We start from the raw sequence: 20,046 nt of genomic DNA on the forward strand, positions 1-20,046 counted from the left end.
CTACCACTTGAACCACAGTGCCACTTCCTTTTTTTTTGGTGGGGGGGGTCTTGTGGGGCTTGAACTCTGGGCCTGGGCACTGTTCCTCAGCTCTTTAGCTCAAGGCAAGTACTCTATCACTTGAGCCACGGTGATACTTCCGGTTTTCTAGTGGTTTATTGGAGATCAGAGTCTCACGGACTTTACTGCCTGGGCTGGCTTTGAACTGTAATCCTCATATCGCAGTTTCCTGAGTAGCTACAATTACAGATGTGAGCCATCAGTGCTTAGCTTACATTCTATTTTGATTACTGGAAATTAAGCTATGTGATACTTAACACTTTAGAAGAGATCATTTCAGAGGACTATTGTCTTCTGGATCGTCACCTTTGTCTTTCTCAGAAGGTTTCATTTGAAAATGTTCTTGTGATTCTAGTTTTATTTTGCTAGCTATGATTTTATACCTAGAGGCTTACCTAAGCTTTGTAATGAAATAAGTGAGGGCTTCGAATGTGGCTTGGTGGTAGAGTGCTTGCCTAGCCTGCATGAAGCACTGGGTTCAATTCCTCATTACCATATAACCAGAAAAAGCCAGAAGTGGCACTGTGGCTCTAGTGGTAGAGTGCCAGCTAGCCTTGAGCAAAAGAAGCTTAGGGACAGTTGCCAGGCCTTGAGTCCAAGGCCTAGGACTGGCCAAAAAAAAAAAAAAAAAAAGTTGTTCAGCAATTTCAGGTGGTTCCCTCTCCCTGACACTTTTGAAGACTTGTGTTCATAGACTTCTTCATGTTTGAGGAATAAAATCTCTGAAACTGTTAAGCAGAATTTGTGAGAGAAACAAGAAGTTCAAAGATTTAGGAAGATATTGTGTGTGTCTTGAACTTGGGGCTTGAGCGCTGTCTCTGAGCTTCTTTTGCTCAAAGCTAGCACTCTACCCTTGAGCCACAGCTCTACTTCTGGCTTTTTGGTAGTTTTTATTGGAGATAAGTGTCTCACTGGCTGGCTTTAAACTGAGATTCTAAGATCTCAGCTTGTTGAGTAGTTAGGATTATAGGCGTGAGCCACAGGTGCCTGGCTAGATTTTTTTTTTTATTTTGAGGCAGAGTCTCACAGTGTAAATTTCTCTTGCCTCTGCTTCCTGAGTGTTAGGAAGTTTTAATTTGCAAATTTCCTGTACTTGTATATATTATCTGCTATCTGCCTATTCAGACTCTGGTGGCTTTGGGGTACTTGTGAAAGAGATATGAAAGAGTTTGTTTTAATATTCCTATTTCCTTCTTAAATGCTTTGATAAGATATACATATGTGATATGACAGTCTTGGAATAGACCCTTAAAAAGCCTTTAATTACATTCAGGTTACAGACAACATTAGCCAGAACACTATCCTGGAATATGTAATGATCAACAGCATTTTTGAAGCAATTTTACAGGTCAGTCAATTTCCTTTTCTTTTTCCGGTACACTTTCATCTCAAATTTTCTTGATCTATTTCTCAGGAGTTGACATTTATAAATTAAGTCTTTCTGGTTCTTATTGCAGATACTTTCCCATCCCCCAAGTCGCAGGGAGCATGGATATGATGCTGTTGTCCTCTTGGCTTTGCTGGTAAACTACAGAAAGTATGAGGTAGGTGGGTCCCTTAATGGGTAGTTGTTGTTTTTCTATGATCTTCTTACATTACAGCACTCTTTTCAGGACTTTACTTAATGTAGAAGATAGAGTCTTGGCAAATGATATAATGATTAATTTTGCCATATAAAATTCTTAAAAATCCAATGTTAAATACATAAGAGCAAAGCTGGGTGCTGGTGGCTCATGCCTGTAATCATAGCTACTCAGAAGCCAGAGATCTGAGGATCAAGGTTCAAAGCCAGCCTAGGCAGGAAAGTCTGTGAGATTCTTACCTCTAATTAACTACCGGAAAACTGAAAGTGGTGCTGTGGCTCAAGTGGTTTGAGCTGAAGAGCTCAGGGACAGCACCTAGGCCCAGAGCTCAAGCTCCATGACTATAAAAATTAAACAAACAAACAAAAATACTTGGGACAGAGAAGATAGTTGTTTAAAGAAATCTTGTGATATAATTTCTAGAAAAGTGATTATTAATGTAGTAGTTTTCAAACCTAGTTAATTAGAATCACCTAAGAATTTTATAATAAAAAGTGCTTGGGATTTACTATGTATATATAACAGTAAATCAGAATTTTATGGAAAGGAAGCTTGGAGCTGTTTATTTACGGCAGTACTAGAGTTTGAACTCATGGTTTTGTACTTATTAGGCAAACAATTTACCACTTGAGCCTTGCCCCCAGCCCTTTTTGCTTTAGTTTACTTTTCAAATAGAAGTTTGCATTTTTTAGGCTCAGATGGTGAGCCTCGTACCTCTGCCTTCCTTGTTGGGATTATAGTCATGTACCTATATTTATTTATCCTGCCGGGACTGGCTTCCTACTTGTTTTTTGAGATAGAGTGTTACTAACTTTTTTTGTAGGCTAAGACAGCTACACTGACCTAGTGCATTTCTTTTGAAGGATTGAAATTTTTTTGTCAGTTGTGGGGCTTGAACTCTGGGCTGGGTGCTGTCCCTGAGCTCTTCAGCTCAAGGTGAGCGCTCTACCACTTGAGCTACTTTTCTGCTGGTTAATTGGAGATAAGAGTCTCTTGGACTTTCCTGCTCCGGCTGGCTTTGAACCATGATCCTCAGATCTCAGCCTTCTGAGTAGATAGGATTACAGGTGAGCCCATAAGTGCCTAGCATTCTTTTCAAGCCTAGCTGTGGCTGTAGATTTTTTTTTTGTCGGTTGGAGTCTGTACTCTGGGCCTGGGCGCTTCCTTCAGCTCTTCAGCTCAAGGCTAGTGCTCTACCACTTGAGCCACAGCTCCACTTCCAGATTTTTCTGCTCATGTGGTGTTGAGGAATCGAACCCAGGGCCTCAAGCATGCGAGGCAAGCACTCTACCACTGAGCCAACTTCCCTGCCCCTGGCTGTAGATTTTATGTGTATGTATTATATGTGTGCTGATATTGGGACTTGAACTCAGGGCCTTGTGCTCTTTCTAGGCTCTCTATAGGCTTATGAACTGATACTCCACTTAAACTGTGCTTCCATTTCTGGCTTTTTGCTGGCTAATAGAAGATAGGAGTTTCATGGATTTATCTACTCCTGGCTGGTTTCAAACTTCTGTCTCAAATCTCAGCCTCCTAATAGCTAGAATTATAGTCATGAGTCACTGAAACCCATTCTGGCTTTAGAGTTTTGAAATGAAGAACAGAACTCAGACGTTTTTGTTTTGTTTTGTTGTTGTTTTTGTGGGCCTTAAACTCAGGGCCTGGGCTCTGTCCTTGAGCCTTTTGTGCTCAAGACTACCACTTGAGCCACATTGCCCAGCCTGGCTTTGAACTGTAATACTCAGTTCTTAGCCTCCTGAGTAGCTAAGATTACAGCTGTGAGCCACTGGTGCCTGGGCAGACCCAGAGATTTATACATGGCTTGGTATGTACTTGGTTTCTGTCCAAAGACAAGACACAAAAAAGGAAGGAGGCTGATCAAGGAAGATTAGGGATTGCTTTCAAGAAGTAGGAAGTATGGGGCTGGGAAGGTGGCTCAGTGGTAGAGCACTTGCCTTGCATGCATGAGGTCCTGGGTTCAATTCCTCAGCACCACATAAGCAAAAAGAAAAAAGCCAGAAGTGGCGCTGTGGCTCAGGTGGTAGAGCGCTAGCCTTGAGCTGAAGAGCTGAGAGACAGTGCCCAGGCCCAGAGTTCAGGCCCCATGACCAGACCCCCCCCCAAAAAAAAAAAAGAAGTAGGAAGTATTTGGCACAATGCTCTTTGTATGGGATTGCTTTTCTGAATCGGAGTCAGGTGCTTATTGAATGCATTCTGACTTTGTTCACTTAATAACTAACATTGCTAATAGAAAAGTCACTACTCAAGAGGCTGAGATCTGAGGATTGTGGTTTGAAGCCAGCATGGTCAGGAGAGTTCATGAGACTTTTTTTTCCCCCCGGTTGTGGGGCCTGAATTCTGGGCTTGGGCACTGTCCCTCAGCTCTTCAGCTCAAGGCAGGCACTCTATCACTTGAGCCACAGCGCCACTTCCAGCTTTTTCTGCTTATGTGGTGCTGAGGAATCAAACCCAGGGCCTCATGCATGCAAGGCAAGCCACCTTCCCAGCCCTCAAGAGACTCTTAATCTCCAGTTAACCGTAAAAAAGCTGGAAGTGGAGCTGTGGTTCAAGTGGTACATGCTAGCTCACGGAAAGCATTCAGGCCCTGAGTTAAAGCACATACACATACACACAAACAGAAATGTGCCAGTTGGAGAGAGAAGTTTCTAGCTCTTCACCTGGTGATTTTGATGTAGTTTCTAGATAGACTTTATTCGGGGAAGTTGAAAGGGATGGATAACAAAATCTGGAGCTTATTTTTCTTTTTCTTTTTGGTGGTACTAGTGTTTGTACTCAAAGTCTCTTGCTCACTCAGCTTGCTTGCTTAGCTGGTGCTCTACCACTTGAGTCACACCTCCAGCTTGGCTTTTTTCTGGAGATGAAGATAGAGTTTCAAGAGTTTTTCTGCTTAGACTGACTTTGAACTTAATCCTCCAGATTTTAGACTCCTGAATAGCTAGGATTACAGGCATGACACTAGTCCCTCTTTTGGAGCTTATTTTTACAAGGAGAGATTTGGAGGAAGGAAAGGCTGTGAGAAAGAAATACTTAAGGAGGGACTAGAATATGTTGAATGATATTAATGTGTTTTAAATCCCAGGAGCTGATCATTTTCATTGTCATGGAGGAAATGATGAATGGGGCATATAGCTACTAATAAATATGTAATTTATCATCAACACCTGTTTTATTGGTAATATGAAGGGGCTGGCATGGTAGCTGTTATGATCTCTGTCATTGTAAAAGCCTCTAGGGCCTTATTACAACAACAAGAAAAATAGCCAAGGAAAACTGCTGAGGATAGTTAAAAGGAGTTGAATTATATTTGACAGGAATGCGCCATCATCAGTAATGAATATTTTCAGAACATTATGGTGGATGTGGGTCATTCAAAGCAATGGCTTGGCTTCTCTAAATGTAAACTGAATCTTACCTTAGCTCAGTTGGGCTTTCTTAAGTGTCAGCCTGAAAAATGGGACATGGCCAACAAGCTGGTGAAAATCATATATCTAGAATAAGGTATGTGTCTCTGTTTTGTCAGAAGCCCCAAGGAGAATTAATGTAGTGGACAAGGGCAAACTAGTGGGCATAATTTATCTGGGCTATGCAGCTTTTGATATAATTCACTCACCAGAAACTTATTAAGGAAGTCTGGTGATGATGGAGCAGGAAGATTTTTGACAGGAGCATGAAGAATTCCAGATGAACATAGAAAATCAAAAGCTGGGGAAATTTTAGTAAAGAAGTAGGAAAGGATGTTCTGGGGAGAAGAACATTCTATCTCTAACCACAATCGATCCTAGAGTAAGTTTAAAGACTTTATAGAAAGATGCAGAGGTATCATCCATCAAAAAGGCTAGATACCTAGAAGGCAAGCTGGGCACTGGTGATTCATGTCTGTAATCCTAGCTACTCAGGTACTTGAGAGCTGAGGATCACGGGTCAAAGCCAGCCTGGGCAGGGAAGTCTGTGTGACTCCTAGCTCCAAAAAAGTTGGAAATGGAGGGCTGGCTCAGTGGTAGAGTGCTTGTTTAGCATGTATGAAGCCCTGGGTTCCATTCCTCAGTATCACATAAGCAAAAAAAGCCAGAAGTGACTCTATGGCTCAAGTGGTAGAATGCTAGCCTTGAGCAAAAGAAACTTGGGGACAGTGCCAATGCCTTTAATTCACAAGCCTCAGGACTAGAAAAAAAAAAGCTGGAAATGGAACTGTGGCTCAAGTGGTAAAGTGCTAGCCTTGAGAATAAGAGCCCAAGGAGAGCACCTAGGTCCTAAATTCATGCCCCAAGACTGGCACAAAAAAAGAAAGAAGAAAGAATAGGAAAGGCAAATAAAGAAGAAAAGTGATGGAAAAAAGTCATGTTATAAATGTATAATTCTTCACCCTTTTTTTTTTTTTTTTGGATTGTGGGGCTTTAACTTGGGACCTGGGCACTGTCCGTGAGCTCTTTTTGCTCAAGGCTAGCGCTCTACCATTTTAAGCTACAACTCCACTTCCAATTGTTGAGTAGTTAATTAGAGATAAGAGTCTCAGGCTGGGAAGGTGGCTCAGTGGTAGAGCGCTTGCCTTGCATGCATGAGGCCCTGGGTTCGATTCCTCAGTACCACATAAGCAAAAAGAAAAAAGTCAGAAGTGGCACTGTGTTAAAAAGCCAGAAGTGGTAGAGCGCTAGCCTTGAACGGAAGAGCTGAGGGACAGCGCCCAGGCCCAGAGTTAGACCCCACGACCGGACCCCCCCCCCAAAAAAAAAAAAGAAAAAGAGCTAAGAGTCTCCTGGGGAGTTTCTTGCTTGGCCTGGCTTTGAACCACAATTCTCAAATCTTAGTCTTCTGAGTAGCTAGGAATACAGGCATGAGCCACCAGTGCCCTGCAATTCTTCACTTTAAATAATTTATCTAAAGGCATGGAAGACATCCCTACTTCCCCTCCCCCCCAATAAACATGCCAGAGAAGAATAATGGAAACAGTAAGTGAAAGTTAGAACAAGTAAAGGCAGAAACAAAAATTGAAAATGTGAAATAGCTTAGTAGTAGAGTATTTGCCTATCATATTCTAGGCCATGGATTCAGTCAATATCCAACATCCCTAACAATTAAAAAACAAAAAACGACAGGAACCTATTAAGTGTTCATATGAAGACTTACTGAGTATGTAATACTGTCTTGTTGATGAAAGTAGATTGCCTCTAATTTTTAAAGAAAGTGACCAACTCAGCCAGGCACAGGTGGATGATGTCTGTAATCTACCTACTCAGGAGGCTAAGATATGAGAATCAGTTTAAAGCCAGCCTGGGCAGGGAAGTCCATGATATTCTCATCTCTAGTTAACCAACCAAAAAAGCCAAAAATGGAGCTATGGCTCAAGTGGTAAAGCTCTAGCCTTGAGGGAAAAAGCAAAGGGACATGAATTCAAGCCCTAGTACTGGCACAAAAGAAAAAAACATAAAAACCAAAGAAGCTATTAACAAGAATATAATGTTAAGAATAATGGGAGCTAGGTGGTGGTGGCTCACACCTGTAATCCTCGCTACTAAGGTGGTTGAGATTTGAGGACTGCAGTTTGAAACAAGTCCAAGCAGGAAAACCTGCGAGACTCTAATCTGTAATTAACAACCAGAAAACTGGAAGTGGAGCTGTGGCTCAAAGTGGTAGAGTGCTAGACATGAGCGAAAAAAGCTTAGAGATAGTACCTAGGCTCTGAGTTCTAGCCCCACTACCAAAAAAAAAAAAGTGTCAGGGAAATAGATATTTCCTAGCATTAAGATCCTGGCCTTCATATGCAGAAAACTAAAAGTAAATCCCTGCTTGTCACCATGCACTAATATCAATTCAAAGTTAGATCAAAGACCTCAACATCAGACCCAAAACTTTGAAACTACTTAAAGAGAGAGAGTAGCAGGAATATTTGGACTTATAGGTATAGGCAGAAACTTCTAGAATCGAGTCCCAGGGGTACAACAGATAGGAGAGGGACTTGACAAGTGGAACTACATAAAAATAAAAAGGACATAGTTACTAAGGACATAATTACTAAGTAGCTAAGGACATAATTACTAAAAAGACAGCCAACCAACTGGGAAAGATCTTTACCAGCAATACATCAGACAGAGGTCTAATATCCAATATATTCAAGCTGCTCAAGAAACTAATCCCTCCCAAACTTAAAAAAATAATCACTAAATGGGCAAGGGAGCTAAGGAGGGACTTTTCAGAAGAACAGATAAGAATGGCAATGAAACACATGAGGAAGCCAGGTGCTGGTGGCTCATGCCTGTAATCCTAGCTACCCAGGAAGCTCAGATCTGAGGATCACAGTGCAAAATCAGCCCAGGCAGGAAAGTCTGTGAGACTCTTATCTCCAATAAACCACTAGAAAACTGGAAGTGGCACTGTGGCTCAAGTGGTAGAGCGCTTACCTTGAGCTGAAGAGTGCAGGGACAGTGCCCACGCCCAGAGTTCAAGCCCCACAACCGACCAAAAAAAAAAAAAAGTTGTTTTGACTTGCAGTTCCTCTATAGAAAGGGATGATGAACATTTCTTCTTTTTTTTTTGTCAGTGGTAGGGCTTGAACTCTGGGCTTGGGCGCTGTCCCTGAGCTCTTCAGCTCAAGGCAGGCACTCTACTACTTGAGCCACAGTGTCACTTCCGGTTTTCTAGTGGTTTTTATTGGAGATAAGAGTCTCACGGACTTTCCTGCCCGGGCTGGCTTTGAACTGTGATCCTCAGATCTCAGCCTCCTGAGTAGCTAGGATTACAGGCGTGAGCCACTGGTGCCTGGTCAAAAGAACGCTGATACCATCTTACCCCAGTTAGATTGGTTGACATTTTGAATTTGAACAACAAATGCTGGTGGGAATGTGGGGAAAAAGACACCCTGTTGCGTTATTGGTGGGAGTGTAAACTAGCATAACCACTCTGGAAAGCAGTCTGGAGGTTCCTCAAAAAACTAAACATAGACCTTCCCTGTGACCCAGTCATATCACTCCTAGGCATCTACCCTGATCATCATGAACCAGAATATGATAAGGATACCTGCACATCCATATTCATTGCTGTATTATTCACAATAGCCAAGATATGGAAACAGCCCAGATGCCCCACAATAGATGAGTGGATCTAAAAAATGTGATACCTATACATGATGGAATTTTACACAGCCATTAGAAAGAATAAAATAATGTCAGCTATAGGAAAATGGATGGGGGCTGGGAAATTGGCTCAGTGGTAGAAGTGCTTGCCTTGCATGCCTGAGGCCCTGGGTTCGATTCCTCAGCACCACATAAGCAAAAAGAAAAAAGCTGGAAGTGGAGCTGTGGCTCAAGTGGTGGAGCGCTAGCCTTGAGCTGAAGAGCTGAGGGACAGCGCCCAGGCCCAGAGTTCAGGCCCCACGACCGGACCCAAAAAAAAAAAAAAAAAAAAGGAAAATGGATGGAACTAGAACAAATCATGTTAAATGATGTAAGCCAAGACCTGAGAGACAAATATTGCATGTTCTCCCTGATATGCGGAAGTTAGATCTAAAACTCACTAGAATATAACAAATTACACAGGTGTCTAGATACTCGTATACAGTGAGACCAAAAGAGAATAGTCTTAGGAGAGAATCACAGAAGTGCGATGCCTAAGCACTTCTTCTTATTTATATAAAATAATACACATACTGAAACAAACTCCTAAGATAGGGAAACAGCAGCCTTTTTTTTTTCTTTTTTAGTTTTCTGATGATTGTGTGGGGTATTCACATGTATATCTTTGGGAGGTTGGGGAGGGCACAGATTTTGAGGGAAAAATGGTGAAAAAGTGAAGTAGTGAAGCTCACTGGACATGATGAAAGTGAACTGTGCAACTCATGCGTGGAGACAGGAGGGAGGGACTGGGAGAGAATGAGGGAACAGATGACATTGTATGAAAGGAAATGTACTCATGGCCTGACTCATGTAAATGTAACCCCTCCATATATCACTTCTTTTTTTTTTTTTTTTTTTGGGTCCGGTCGTGGGGCCTGAACTCTGGGCCTGGGTGCTGTCCCTCAGCTCTTCAGCTCAAGGCTAGCGCTCTACCACTTGAGCCACAGCGCCACTTCCGGCTTTTTTCTTTTTGCTTATATTGTGCTGAGGAATCGAACCCAGGGCCTCTGGCATGCAAGGCATGCGCTCTATCACTGAGCCACCTTCCCAGCCCATAATAATAAATTTTACAAATTTAAGTGACTTAAACCTTAACTGCCTCTCTGAACCTGATGTTTCCCTAAGTTATAAAATTGTTCATTATGCCTATTTGTAGTTTATTCCTTTTCCTTTTCCCTTCTTTCGTTTTCCTAAAGAACTTCCCTTTGAATATGATAATATCAAAGAGCAGAAAATACAACTGCAAATATACTAGATATTGTGCTAAGGATTTTACATGTCTAATTTAAGCCTTATGGCAACATCAAGGGAGAAAATACCCTTATTTTACAGATGAGGAAGTTGAAGCTTAGGTTAATTAATGTGTGTTTCTTTTTTTAGAAATATTTTATTTATTTATTTATTTTTGGGTCAGGTCGTGGGCGCTGTCCCTCAGCTCTTCCGTTCAAGGCTACCACTCTACCACTTGAGCCACAGCGCCACTTCCGGCTTTTTTCTTTTTGCTTATGTGGTGCTGAGGAATCAAACCCAGGGCCTCAGGCATGCAAGGCAAGCGCTCTACCACTGAGCCACCTTCCCAGCACCTAATTTGTATTTCTTGTCACAATTAATAAAAACTGAACTAGAACTCAAACCATTACTCTTAGCCATTTAGTCTTTTGCTACTAACATATATGCTGTCTTGCTAATCAAATGATCCTTATTATTACTTAATAGTCTATTTTTGTGAAAGTGATGAGGATCTTCAAAAATTATGCCAAACAACAATGGTTCACTGTTTCTAATGTTACTGGCATCATCTATTGGTCAGCCAACTGCTGACTTTCCTTTCCAGAGATCCATATGCATTGGATTTTGCTGGAAGTCTAGCATCAGCATGATTTGACTGTTGGTTGTAAGAAGACATATTGAGAGCCTTCCTTCTGTCAGATCAAGAAAAAAGTAGAATGGTTTCTACTTCACTGGATTGTGTTGTCTAAAACCTTATAAACAGTTGGGCTGTTAAGAAAGCAGAACACTCCTTTTCTTTTCCCCGTTGACATGTGGAAGATGCCCTCAGAAACTTGATTAAATGAGGTCTATGTGGGGGGTTAGTCTTTCAGTTGGGTTTTCAAGTATCTTAGTAATGAGTTTTCTTGGTAGCTGTAAAAACTGCCAGTCTGAGAATTATTGTTACTTGACTCTGGAATTGGTGCCTGATCTGTATGAGTTGTTTATTTACATCCTATGGGTGGGATGTTTTCAAGGTGAGCAGGTCTTTGGTTTTGGTCTACTTCAGGAGATGGTCTAGTTGTTTAATAAGAGTTTAAGTATATGTACATTTCCATATGCTGCTCAGCTAAGATTGGGTCTGGGAAAACTCAAGAACTCTTCCAGTGTTAAAGTGATGGGACAGTCATTAAATCCCAGTGTCCTGACCAGATTGTTGCTTGGGTAATTACATCCTTTTTTTCAGTTCCCCCTGTGGTGTTATTTGGGTATCAGATCTTCATAAATGGCCTCTCTGGCTGTTAACCAGCTGCCACTTTTACCCCCAAGTTGGCTTTGTTTTACGGGTGGGTAAATCAGTCCTTGCATATAGTTTGTGAAATGGTTAGGAAGCCTTTGGGATGAGGATGTAAGTTGGCAACTTAAAAATTTGTGCCTTATGGCAAAGAAGCTTTTATATCACCCAAAAGACACCTATCCCTATGGACTCAGTGGAGTAGGGCAAAGTGTGTTTTGTGTGGTATATACTTTCTTTCTGTTTTCTCATTCATGTATTATTTGTCAATACTGGGGTTTGAACTCAGGGCCTCTTGTTTGTTAGCAGGTGCTTGAGCCACACCTTCAGCCCATCACTTACTTTTTAGAAACCAGTAAGAGAGAAAGATGGGCGGAAATAAGTCTGAGCTAATTTAGTCTAGAAAAAAATACAGGTAGAATAGAACTAATGTTTGTGTGTTTTTGTTTGCACATGTGCATGTCCACTTGACAAATAGCCATATGTGCTGAGAGATTTACTGGAAATGAATTAGTCAGCAGGCCAGGTGTCTTGGGGATGGATTTTGGGAGCATCAACAGGGCCTTATAGAAAGTGTAGACTTTCTTAATTAGGTAATGAGTTATCTTATATAGCCATACTCACCTTGACTTTACTATTATTCAACAGTCTGTGAATCCTTATATTGTGAAGCTGTCTATCGTGGATGATGAGGCTACACTCAATGTGAGTATATGGAGTCTTGTTTATTCTCTAGTGCATGCAGTGGTCTTTGTTTATTTTTTATTTTTGATGGTATTCAGGTTTGACTTGAGGATTTGCTGCTTGCTAGGCTGGTACTTTATCAATTGATCCAATGCCTCAATTCTACTTTTTGTTGATTATTCTGGAGATGGAGTTAATGAACTCCATCTTGGCTATTTTTTTTTTTTTGTCAGTCGTAGGGCCTGAACTCTGGGCCTGGGCACTGTCCCTCAGCTTCAAGTGGTAGGCTAGCGCTCTACCACTTGAGCCGCAGTGTCACTTCCGGCTTTTTCTGCTTGTGTGGGGTTGAGGAATCAAACCCAGGGCCTCATGCATGCAAGGCAAATACTCTACCACTGAGCCATCTTCCCAGCCCCATAATTTTTTAGGGCCATTCATTTCCCTGCAAATGATATTATTCATTCTAATAGAGGAATAAAATCCCATTGTATATATGTACCACGTTTTCTTGATCATTTCATCTAATGTAGGGCATCTGGATGTTTTCATAATTTGGCTATCATGAAAAATTTATTTTTGTGGAACTAGCTCAATGATATTTATAGCCTAAGTTGGTGAAATTAAAGCATAAAAGGTCTTTCTTTTTCTTGCTCTCTCATACATACATGCATGCACGGCACACGTGTGCACACACATGCACACATACATTTTCTCTTTCTCTCTCTTGAAAGTTTTCAAAATCACATCTGTCCTTGAATATAAGGGTGAAGAAGATTGCCAGGAGACTGTCTGCTCATTTCTGTTAATTTCCTTTATAAACAGTAACACAGTGCCTATTATGAGGAAAGTTCATTAATTAGAGATAGAGTCTCAACACTTTTCTACCTGGACTGACTTTGAAACCATGATCTTCTAAGTTTTAGCCTCCTTGAATAACTAGGATTATAAGCATTAGGCACCAACATCTAGTTCTTTATCACTTTTATGATGCTTGTTTTGGAGATATATGAGTGCTCTTTGTTTGAATATTCTAGCTTAGTCTTTTTGGAAGTGAAAATGATCCCAGTAAAATTGTCAGTAATCTGGGCTGGTATTTTACCTCTTGCTACTCTATTTTAAAGCATATCTTGGGAACATTTATAAGATAATTAGATAAGAAAATCTTTCCAAAGCTGGGTTCTAATGGCTTATGCCTGTAATCCTAGTTACTCAGGAGGCTGAGATCTGAGGATCATAGTTTGAAGCCAGTGGAGGCAAGATAGTCTGTGAGAATTTTATTGCCAGTCAATCACCGAAAGCCAAAAGCACTAGCCTTGAGCAAAACAGCTCAGGACAGTGCCTAGGCCCTGACTTCAAGCCCCATGACTGACAAACTCCCCAAAACAAAAAAAACTCCTTCCAAAGAAAAACATTGTTTTTCTACTTTAACAGTGCTTCTCAGACAGAACTTCTTGGGCACAAACCATAGAGGTTTAATGTTCTTCTGGCTGACTTATAACATTGCCACTAATCCCCAAAGGCAGTTATGCTGTCTTTTCTCTTCCAGGGAATGGGGCTTGTGATTGCTCAAGCTTTGTCTGAATACAACAGGTAAGTCTACTATTCAAGAGGAAAAAAGTCTGATTTTCATTGGATTGGGTTGAGTAGGAAACTGGTTTGATACAATATGTAGATGAAGAAGTCAGAGAGACCTCTCCAAAAGAATATTCAGATGTATAGCTGATTGTATTTGCTTTAGTTCAGCCTGTTGTGTTAGGGATTTCTAATTCCAGGAGAGAAAATAGTACAAAGTTAGTAAAAATAGCATTTTCTGCTGGGCACCTGTGGCTCACGCCTGTAATCCTAGCTACTTAGGAGGCTGAGATCTGAGGATTGCAGTTCAAAGCCAGCTCAGGAAAGAACGTTAATGAGACTCTTATTTCCAGTTAACCACCAGAAAGCCAGAAGTGGCACTTGGGCTCAAGTGTAGAGCACTAGCCTTGAGCTGAAGAGCTTAGGAACAGCGCCCAGGCCCAGAGTTCAAGCACCACAACTGACCAAAATAGATAAATAAATAAAATAGCATTTTCTACATAAAGAAGCTTTTGGAGCACCACTTTTATTTTTCTTTTTTCCTCCCCATGGCCCTACACTGTCCTGCCATTTCCTCCCTACTTCTCTCCTCCCCTTCTCTTCCCTCCCCCCTTTTTGTGGTCCTAGGGATTGAACTCAGGGTCTTATGCATGCTAAGCATGCACTATCACTGAGTTATACTCCAAAGCAAATGTTCATTTCACATTAGTAATCAAACTCAACTTCCCAGGCTTTGTTTGGTGGTGTGTGTTTGTGTGTGTGTTCATTGATGCCTGATTTTCTTCTTGCTGTCAATTTGGTATTCCATGAATAGAAACTAGAAATATCAGTGATGCTGCTAAAGCCCAGGTAGAAACTTTCTTGTTGCTTTGCAGACTTTCTGTACACACAGTTGGGTTTTGGGACTTCAAATATGTCCCATCTCTGCGAATATTTTAGCTTTCCAATTTTCCTCTTCTGTCAGACACAAACAAAGTTTTTACTGTTATATACTTAAAGTTCATTATTACACTTTTCAAGTAATATTCTAGGAAATAACTGTATAACCTTTGTGTTAGTTTCACATTTTGCAGCTTCCTTTCTAAGTCTTTTTTTTTTTTTTTTTTGGTCGGCCGTGGGGCTTGAACTCTGGGCCTGGGCGCTGTCCCTCAGCTCTTCAGCTCAAGCCGAGTGCTCTACCACTTGAGCTACAGCGCCACTTCCGGTTTTCTGGTGGTTTATTGGAGATAGGAGTCTCACGGTCTCTCCTCCCTGGGCTGGCTTTGAACCGCGATCCTCAGATCTCAGCCTCCTGAGTAGCTAGGATTACAGGCATGAGCCACCAGCGCCCGGCCCTTTCTAAATCTTTCAGGCATTTTAGTGCATACTATCTCAAGAGCAGGTAGATATCTTTTAGCTTGAGAAGAGAATACCAGTGGCTGGATTGTTATGATGCTTTAGTTTTCTGGAATCAGAATTTTAAGAGTTTCGTTCCCTGATTATCTAGAATGTTAGAGTCAAAGACATTCTTGATAAATAATCCAAAAGTTGAATTAATTTTAATTTGTTCAGGCAGTATAAAGACAAAGAAGAAGAACACCAGAGTGGTTTTTTCTCTGCTTTAACAAATATGGTAAGTCCTGCTTGTTTTTATTTTTCATGGTGAGAAATACAGGAGCTCTTTAGGGTAGGCAAATCTGAACTCAGGAGTTTTGTGGCATGATGAGTGAATAGAGGCTTCTTAGAACAATTTCATTTGGAATCATATTTTCTATCAAGTTCTAAAATTAGGTAAAATAGTGGCAGGGAAGCTTTGATTTCTCTGAGACTAAGTTTATTTTATTTTATTTTTTTTTCTTTTTTGTCAGTCATGGGGCTTAAACTCTGGGCATGACCAAAAAAAAAAAAAAAAAAAAAAAAAAGCAGGGGGGCCGGTGGCTCACGCCTGTAATCCTAGCTACTCAGGAGGCTGAGATCTGAGGATCACAGTTCAAAGCCAGCCCAGGCAGGAGAGACCCTGAGACTTTTTTTTTTTTGGGGTCCGGTCGTGGGGCCTGAACTCTGGGCCTGGGCGCTGTCCCTCAGCTCTTCAGCTCAAGGCTAGCACTCTACCACTTGAGCCACAGCGCCACTTCCGGCTTTTTTTTTTTTTTTTTTTTTGCTTATGTGGTGCTGAGGAATCGAACCCAGGGCCTCAGGCATGCAAGGCAAGCGCTCTACCACTGAGCCACCTTCCCAGCCCTGACCCTGAGACTCTTATCTCCAATAAACCACTCAGAAAACCAGAAGTGATACTGTGGCTCAAGTGGTAGGGCGCTAGCTTTGAGCTGAAGAGCTGAGGGACAGCACCCAGGCCCAGAGTTCAAGCCCCATGACTGACAAAATAAATAAATAAATAAATAAATAAATAAATAAATAAATAAATAAATAAAACTCTGGGCCTGAATGCTGTCCCTCAGCTCTTCAGTTCAAGGCTAGTGCTCTACCACTTGAGCTGCAGCACCACTTCCAGTTTTCTGGTGATTTATTGCAGATAAGAGTTTCTCGGCTTTTCCTGCCCAGGCTGCCTTTGAACTGAGATTCTCAGATCTCAGCCTCCTGAGTAGCTAGGATTACAGGCAAGAGCCACTGGCACCTGGCTAAGTTTTTCCTTAATTTGTATAGTAAATGTATAGCTAGGGATGGTGTCACCTATTTATAAACCCAGTACTTTGTAGATTCAGACAGGAGGACTGTGAGGTCAAGGCCAGCCTGAGTTACATAGTAAAACCCTATTTGAAAGAAAGAGAGAAAGAGAGAAAGAAGGGAAATACATATTAAGTCAGTCTTTTGTTTCTTAAAAAATCATCCTGGGGCCAAGTGTGATGGCAAGTACTTGTAGTCCCAGCTACTTAATTGTCTAAGGAAAGAAGATCTATATAGCCGACATTTTTTTTTTTTTGTCAGTCATGGGACTTGAACTCTGGGCCTGGGCGCTGTCCCTCAGCTCTTCAGCTCAAGGCTAGTGCTCTTCCACTTGAGCCACAGCACCACTTCCGATTTTCTGGTGGTTAATTGGAGATAAGAATCTCTTGGACATTCCTGCTTGGGCTGGCTTTGAACTGTTATCCTCAGATCTCAGCCTCCTGAGTAGCTAGGATTGCAGGAGTGAGCCACTGGTGCCTAGCATAGCCCACACTTTTGAGACCAGTTTGATCAACGTAGCAACATCTCCATCTCAGAAAAGTTGGTGACTTTGCAGACTAACCTTGATTTTTTTTTTTTCCAGTCCTGGGGCTTGAACTCAGGGCCTGAGCATTGTCTCTGAGCTTCTTTTTGCTCAACACTAGCACTTTACCAGTTGAGCCACAGTGCCACATCTGGCTTTTTCTGTTTATGTGGTGCTGAGGAATCAAACCCAGGGCTTCATGCATGCTAGGCAAGCACTCTATAGCTAAGCCACATTCTCAGCCCCTGACCCTGAGTTGTCGAACACAAAATCAGAGGATTTGTGTACAAGTGCTCTTTTGTAGTGTTCTTTGGCTTTGTGATTTCCTAGTAGCTGGTCCAGGGGTTGAATGGTTATATAGTAGATTTAAGTCATTTATGTAAAGGCTTAGGTTCTAAGGGGAGACATATGAGGATTAGAAAAGATATTGGTCAAATTTGTAATATTCCAGAACAAGGTTTCTTAACTTTGACAACATGGGCCAGATAATGTGGAACTAAATATTTTGGGGGTTGGAAGATAGGTTAGCCTTAAACTCAAAATCATCTTGCTTCTGAGGCTTCCTGAGTGCTGGGATTACAAGTATGTGTCACTAGTCCTGGTGACACTATTTTTTTTTTTTTTGCCAGTTCTGGGGCTTGAACTCAGGGAATGGGCACTGTCCCTGTGCTTCTTTTGTTCAAGGCTAGCACTCTACCACTTGAGCCACAGTGCCACTTCCGACTTTTTCTGTTTATGTGGTACTGAGGAATGGAACCCAGGGCTGAAGAGCTGAGGGACAGTGCCCAAGCCCAAGGTTCAAGCCCCACAACTGACCAAAAAAAAAAGGTGAAGGGCTGGGAAAAAAGTATAGGGATATCTTTTAGTTCCTTTAAGAAAAGATGATATGGTAAGGCTCTCGTTATATAATGTATTACTTGCAAGTTTTTTAAGATCTTCAAAGTGGTCTGGTTTGGGGTGTGTGTGTCCAGAGTTTCAGGTTCCTTCCTACTAGAAGCAGTTTCGTCTTTCACTGATTAAACTTTCAGATCCTCCTACATTAAGTCTGCAATTCCCCTTTTCTTCCACAGGTGGGCAGCATGTTCATAGCGGATGCCCATGAGAAAATTTCAGTACAGTAAGTATCTGGCATTCTTGTAGAGTTGACTTGGACTTTAGTATGGGCTTTTCTATTGGGTATGAGAGTGGAGAACGTTACCTCTTGTTAATCTTTTACAAATTAAAACTTTTTTGTGCAATTTTTAAATTGTTTCTTTGGTTTTAAATAATACTGGACCTTTAGAAATCCAATTTAGTTTCATGTATAAATGGTCCCTAGAAGCTAAAAACTATTCCCAGCTATTTCAAATGAAATAAAAGATGACTGTGTATTTGAGCTAGTTAAAGTTTTGACCGGATGGGGATGGAAAAATGAGATGAGAGACAGTAATTGAAGAAGGTTAAGAATTGGTTCTAAAGAATTAGATTCCTTACCTACATGCTTTTGCATATACTGAAAGGAGAAGTAAAGAGAACATTAAAAACTGAAAAGTAGAAGATATAATAAAAAATTATGGGGAGAGTATACATTATTATGGCAAGTGCCTATCTGTAAGAATATATGTGTGTTTGTGTGCATGCGTGCGTGCACGTGTGCATATTATATGTATATATGTATATATATATATATATATATATATATATATATATATATATATAAATGTCTTACAGCTTGTTAGCAGGTTTTTTTTTTTTTTTTTTGGGTCCGGTCGTGGGGCTTGAACTCTGGGCCTGGGCGCTGGCCCTCAGCTCTTCAGCTCAAGGCTAGCACTCTACCACTCAAGCCACAGCGCCACTTCCGGCTTTTTTCTTTTTGCTTATGTGGTGCTGAGGAATCGAACCCAGGGCCTCCGGTGGTGCTGAGGAATCGAACCCAGGGCCTCTGGCTTGCAAGGCAAGCACTCTACCACTGAGCCACCTTTCCAGCCCAGCAGGTTTATTTTTCATACGTTTTTTTTATTGTAAAAATACTGTACATGAACAAGGTAAATGAATACATTTCCTATTGAGCATTGTTGCCTCCTCCTTTGCTTTTCTCCTACCATCCATATTCCCTCCTACCTCCATAACTCCCCCCCCCCCCAGTTTATTTCTTACAATGAAAGATCAGAGAGAAAATGATTTGAAATATATGCTACAAACCTCATGTTGTATCATACTTTCAGTATTTTATAAATAAACTTTTTGTTTTGGGACGCAAAAACAAAATAAAAACCTTAAAGGGAGATGATGAGGAAGACCTTTGGTAAAATCTTAAGTTTTTTTTGTTGTTGCTTTTGTTTTTTTGGCGGGTCCCAGGGCTTGAACTGTGGGTCTGAGGTGCTATCATTGAGCTTCTTTTGCTCAAGACTAGCATTCTACCACTTGAGCCATGGCACCGCTTCTGGCTTTTTCTGAGTAGTTTATTGGAGATAAGAGTCTCATAGACTTTCCTGCTTGGGCTGGCTTTGAACTGTGATCCTCATATCTCAGCCTCTGAATATGTAGGTTTGCAGACATGAGCCACTAGCATCTGAGAAATCTGATTTTTCTGGTTATATATAATGTTTTAAATCCTTTTCTCTAAGAGGCATTCTAATTTTTTTTCTTTTTCTTTAGAACCAATGAGGCCATTCTTCTGGCACTTTATGAAGCTGTTCATTTAAATCGCAACTTCATCACAGTATTAGCTCAGGTTGGTTATGTTAACAATCTGCTTTTTCTCCCTTAAAACTTTTTTTTGGGGGGTGAAAGTTCTAGTGATTTAACCTAGGACCTTAAACATACTAAGCAAGTTGAACTATATTCCACCCCTCTCCTTGAATTTCACACAGATTCATTATATTGAAGAGCCTGCCTGGTTGTACCTGTTTAAATTCTGCTTTTTTCTTAATTCCTGATATTATTTACTATATGAACTTGTGCTGGAATATGAACTCAGGAAGGCCTTATTCCTGCCTGAACTCCATCTCTTAAGTTTGTTTTTTTTTTTGGTCTGTCTTGGGGCTTGAACTCTGGGCTTGGGCGCTGTCCCTCAGCTCTTCAGCTCAAGGCAAGCGCTCTACCACTTGAGCCACAGCGCCACTTCCGATTTTCTGGTGGTTTATTGGAGACAAGGGTCTCACGGACTTTCCTGCCCATGCTGGCTTTGAACCATGATCATCAGATCTTAGCCTCCCGAGTAGCTAGGATTACAGGCCTAAGCCACTGGCACCCGGCTAGTTTGTTCTTTTTTTAAATCACCCTTTCTTCTTTCTTTCTTTTTTTTCTTTTTGGTCGTGTGGCTTGAACTCTGGGCCTGGGTGCTGTTCC

The 20,046-nt window shown here is 41.3% G+C and overlaps 1 protein-coding gene across 2 annotated transcripts in view; it reads left to right on the plus strand.

Annotated features, from left to right (window-relative positions):
* The window catches only part of Armh3 (armadillo like helical domain containing 3), a 193,698-nt gene that overhangs the window by 36,008 nt on the left and 137,644 nt on the right, over positions 1-20,046 (plus strand). For both annotated transcript variants that reach the window (XM_042689297.1, XM_042689298.1), the window contains 7 exons: positions 1,334-1,408; positions 1,518-1,604; positions 11,922-11,978; positions 13,504-13,547; positions 15,081-15,141; positions 17,787-17,833; positions 19,354-19,429. In XM_042689297.1, the coding sequence (XP_042545231.1) occupies positions 1,334-1,408; positions 1,518-1,604; positions 11,922-11,978; positions 13,504-13,547; positions 15,081-15,141; positions 17,787-17,833; positions 19,354-19,429 (447 nt within the window). The remainder of the gene's footprint in view (positions 1-1,333; positions 1,409-1,517; positions 1,605-11,921; positions 11,979-13,503; positions 13,548-15,080; positions 15,142-17,786; positions 17,834-19,353; positions 19,430-20,046) is intronic.

This window comes from Dipodomys spectabilis, unplaced genomic scaffold (genome assembly GCF_019054845.1).
Source record: "Dipodomys spectabilis isolate Male_0828 unplaced genomic scaffold, ASM1905484v1 ptg000125l, whole genome shotgun sequence".
Lineage (NCBI taxonomy): Eukaryota > Metazoa > Chordata > Mammalia > Rodentia > Heteromyidae > Dipodomys > Dipodomys spectabilis.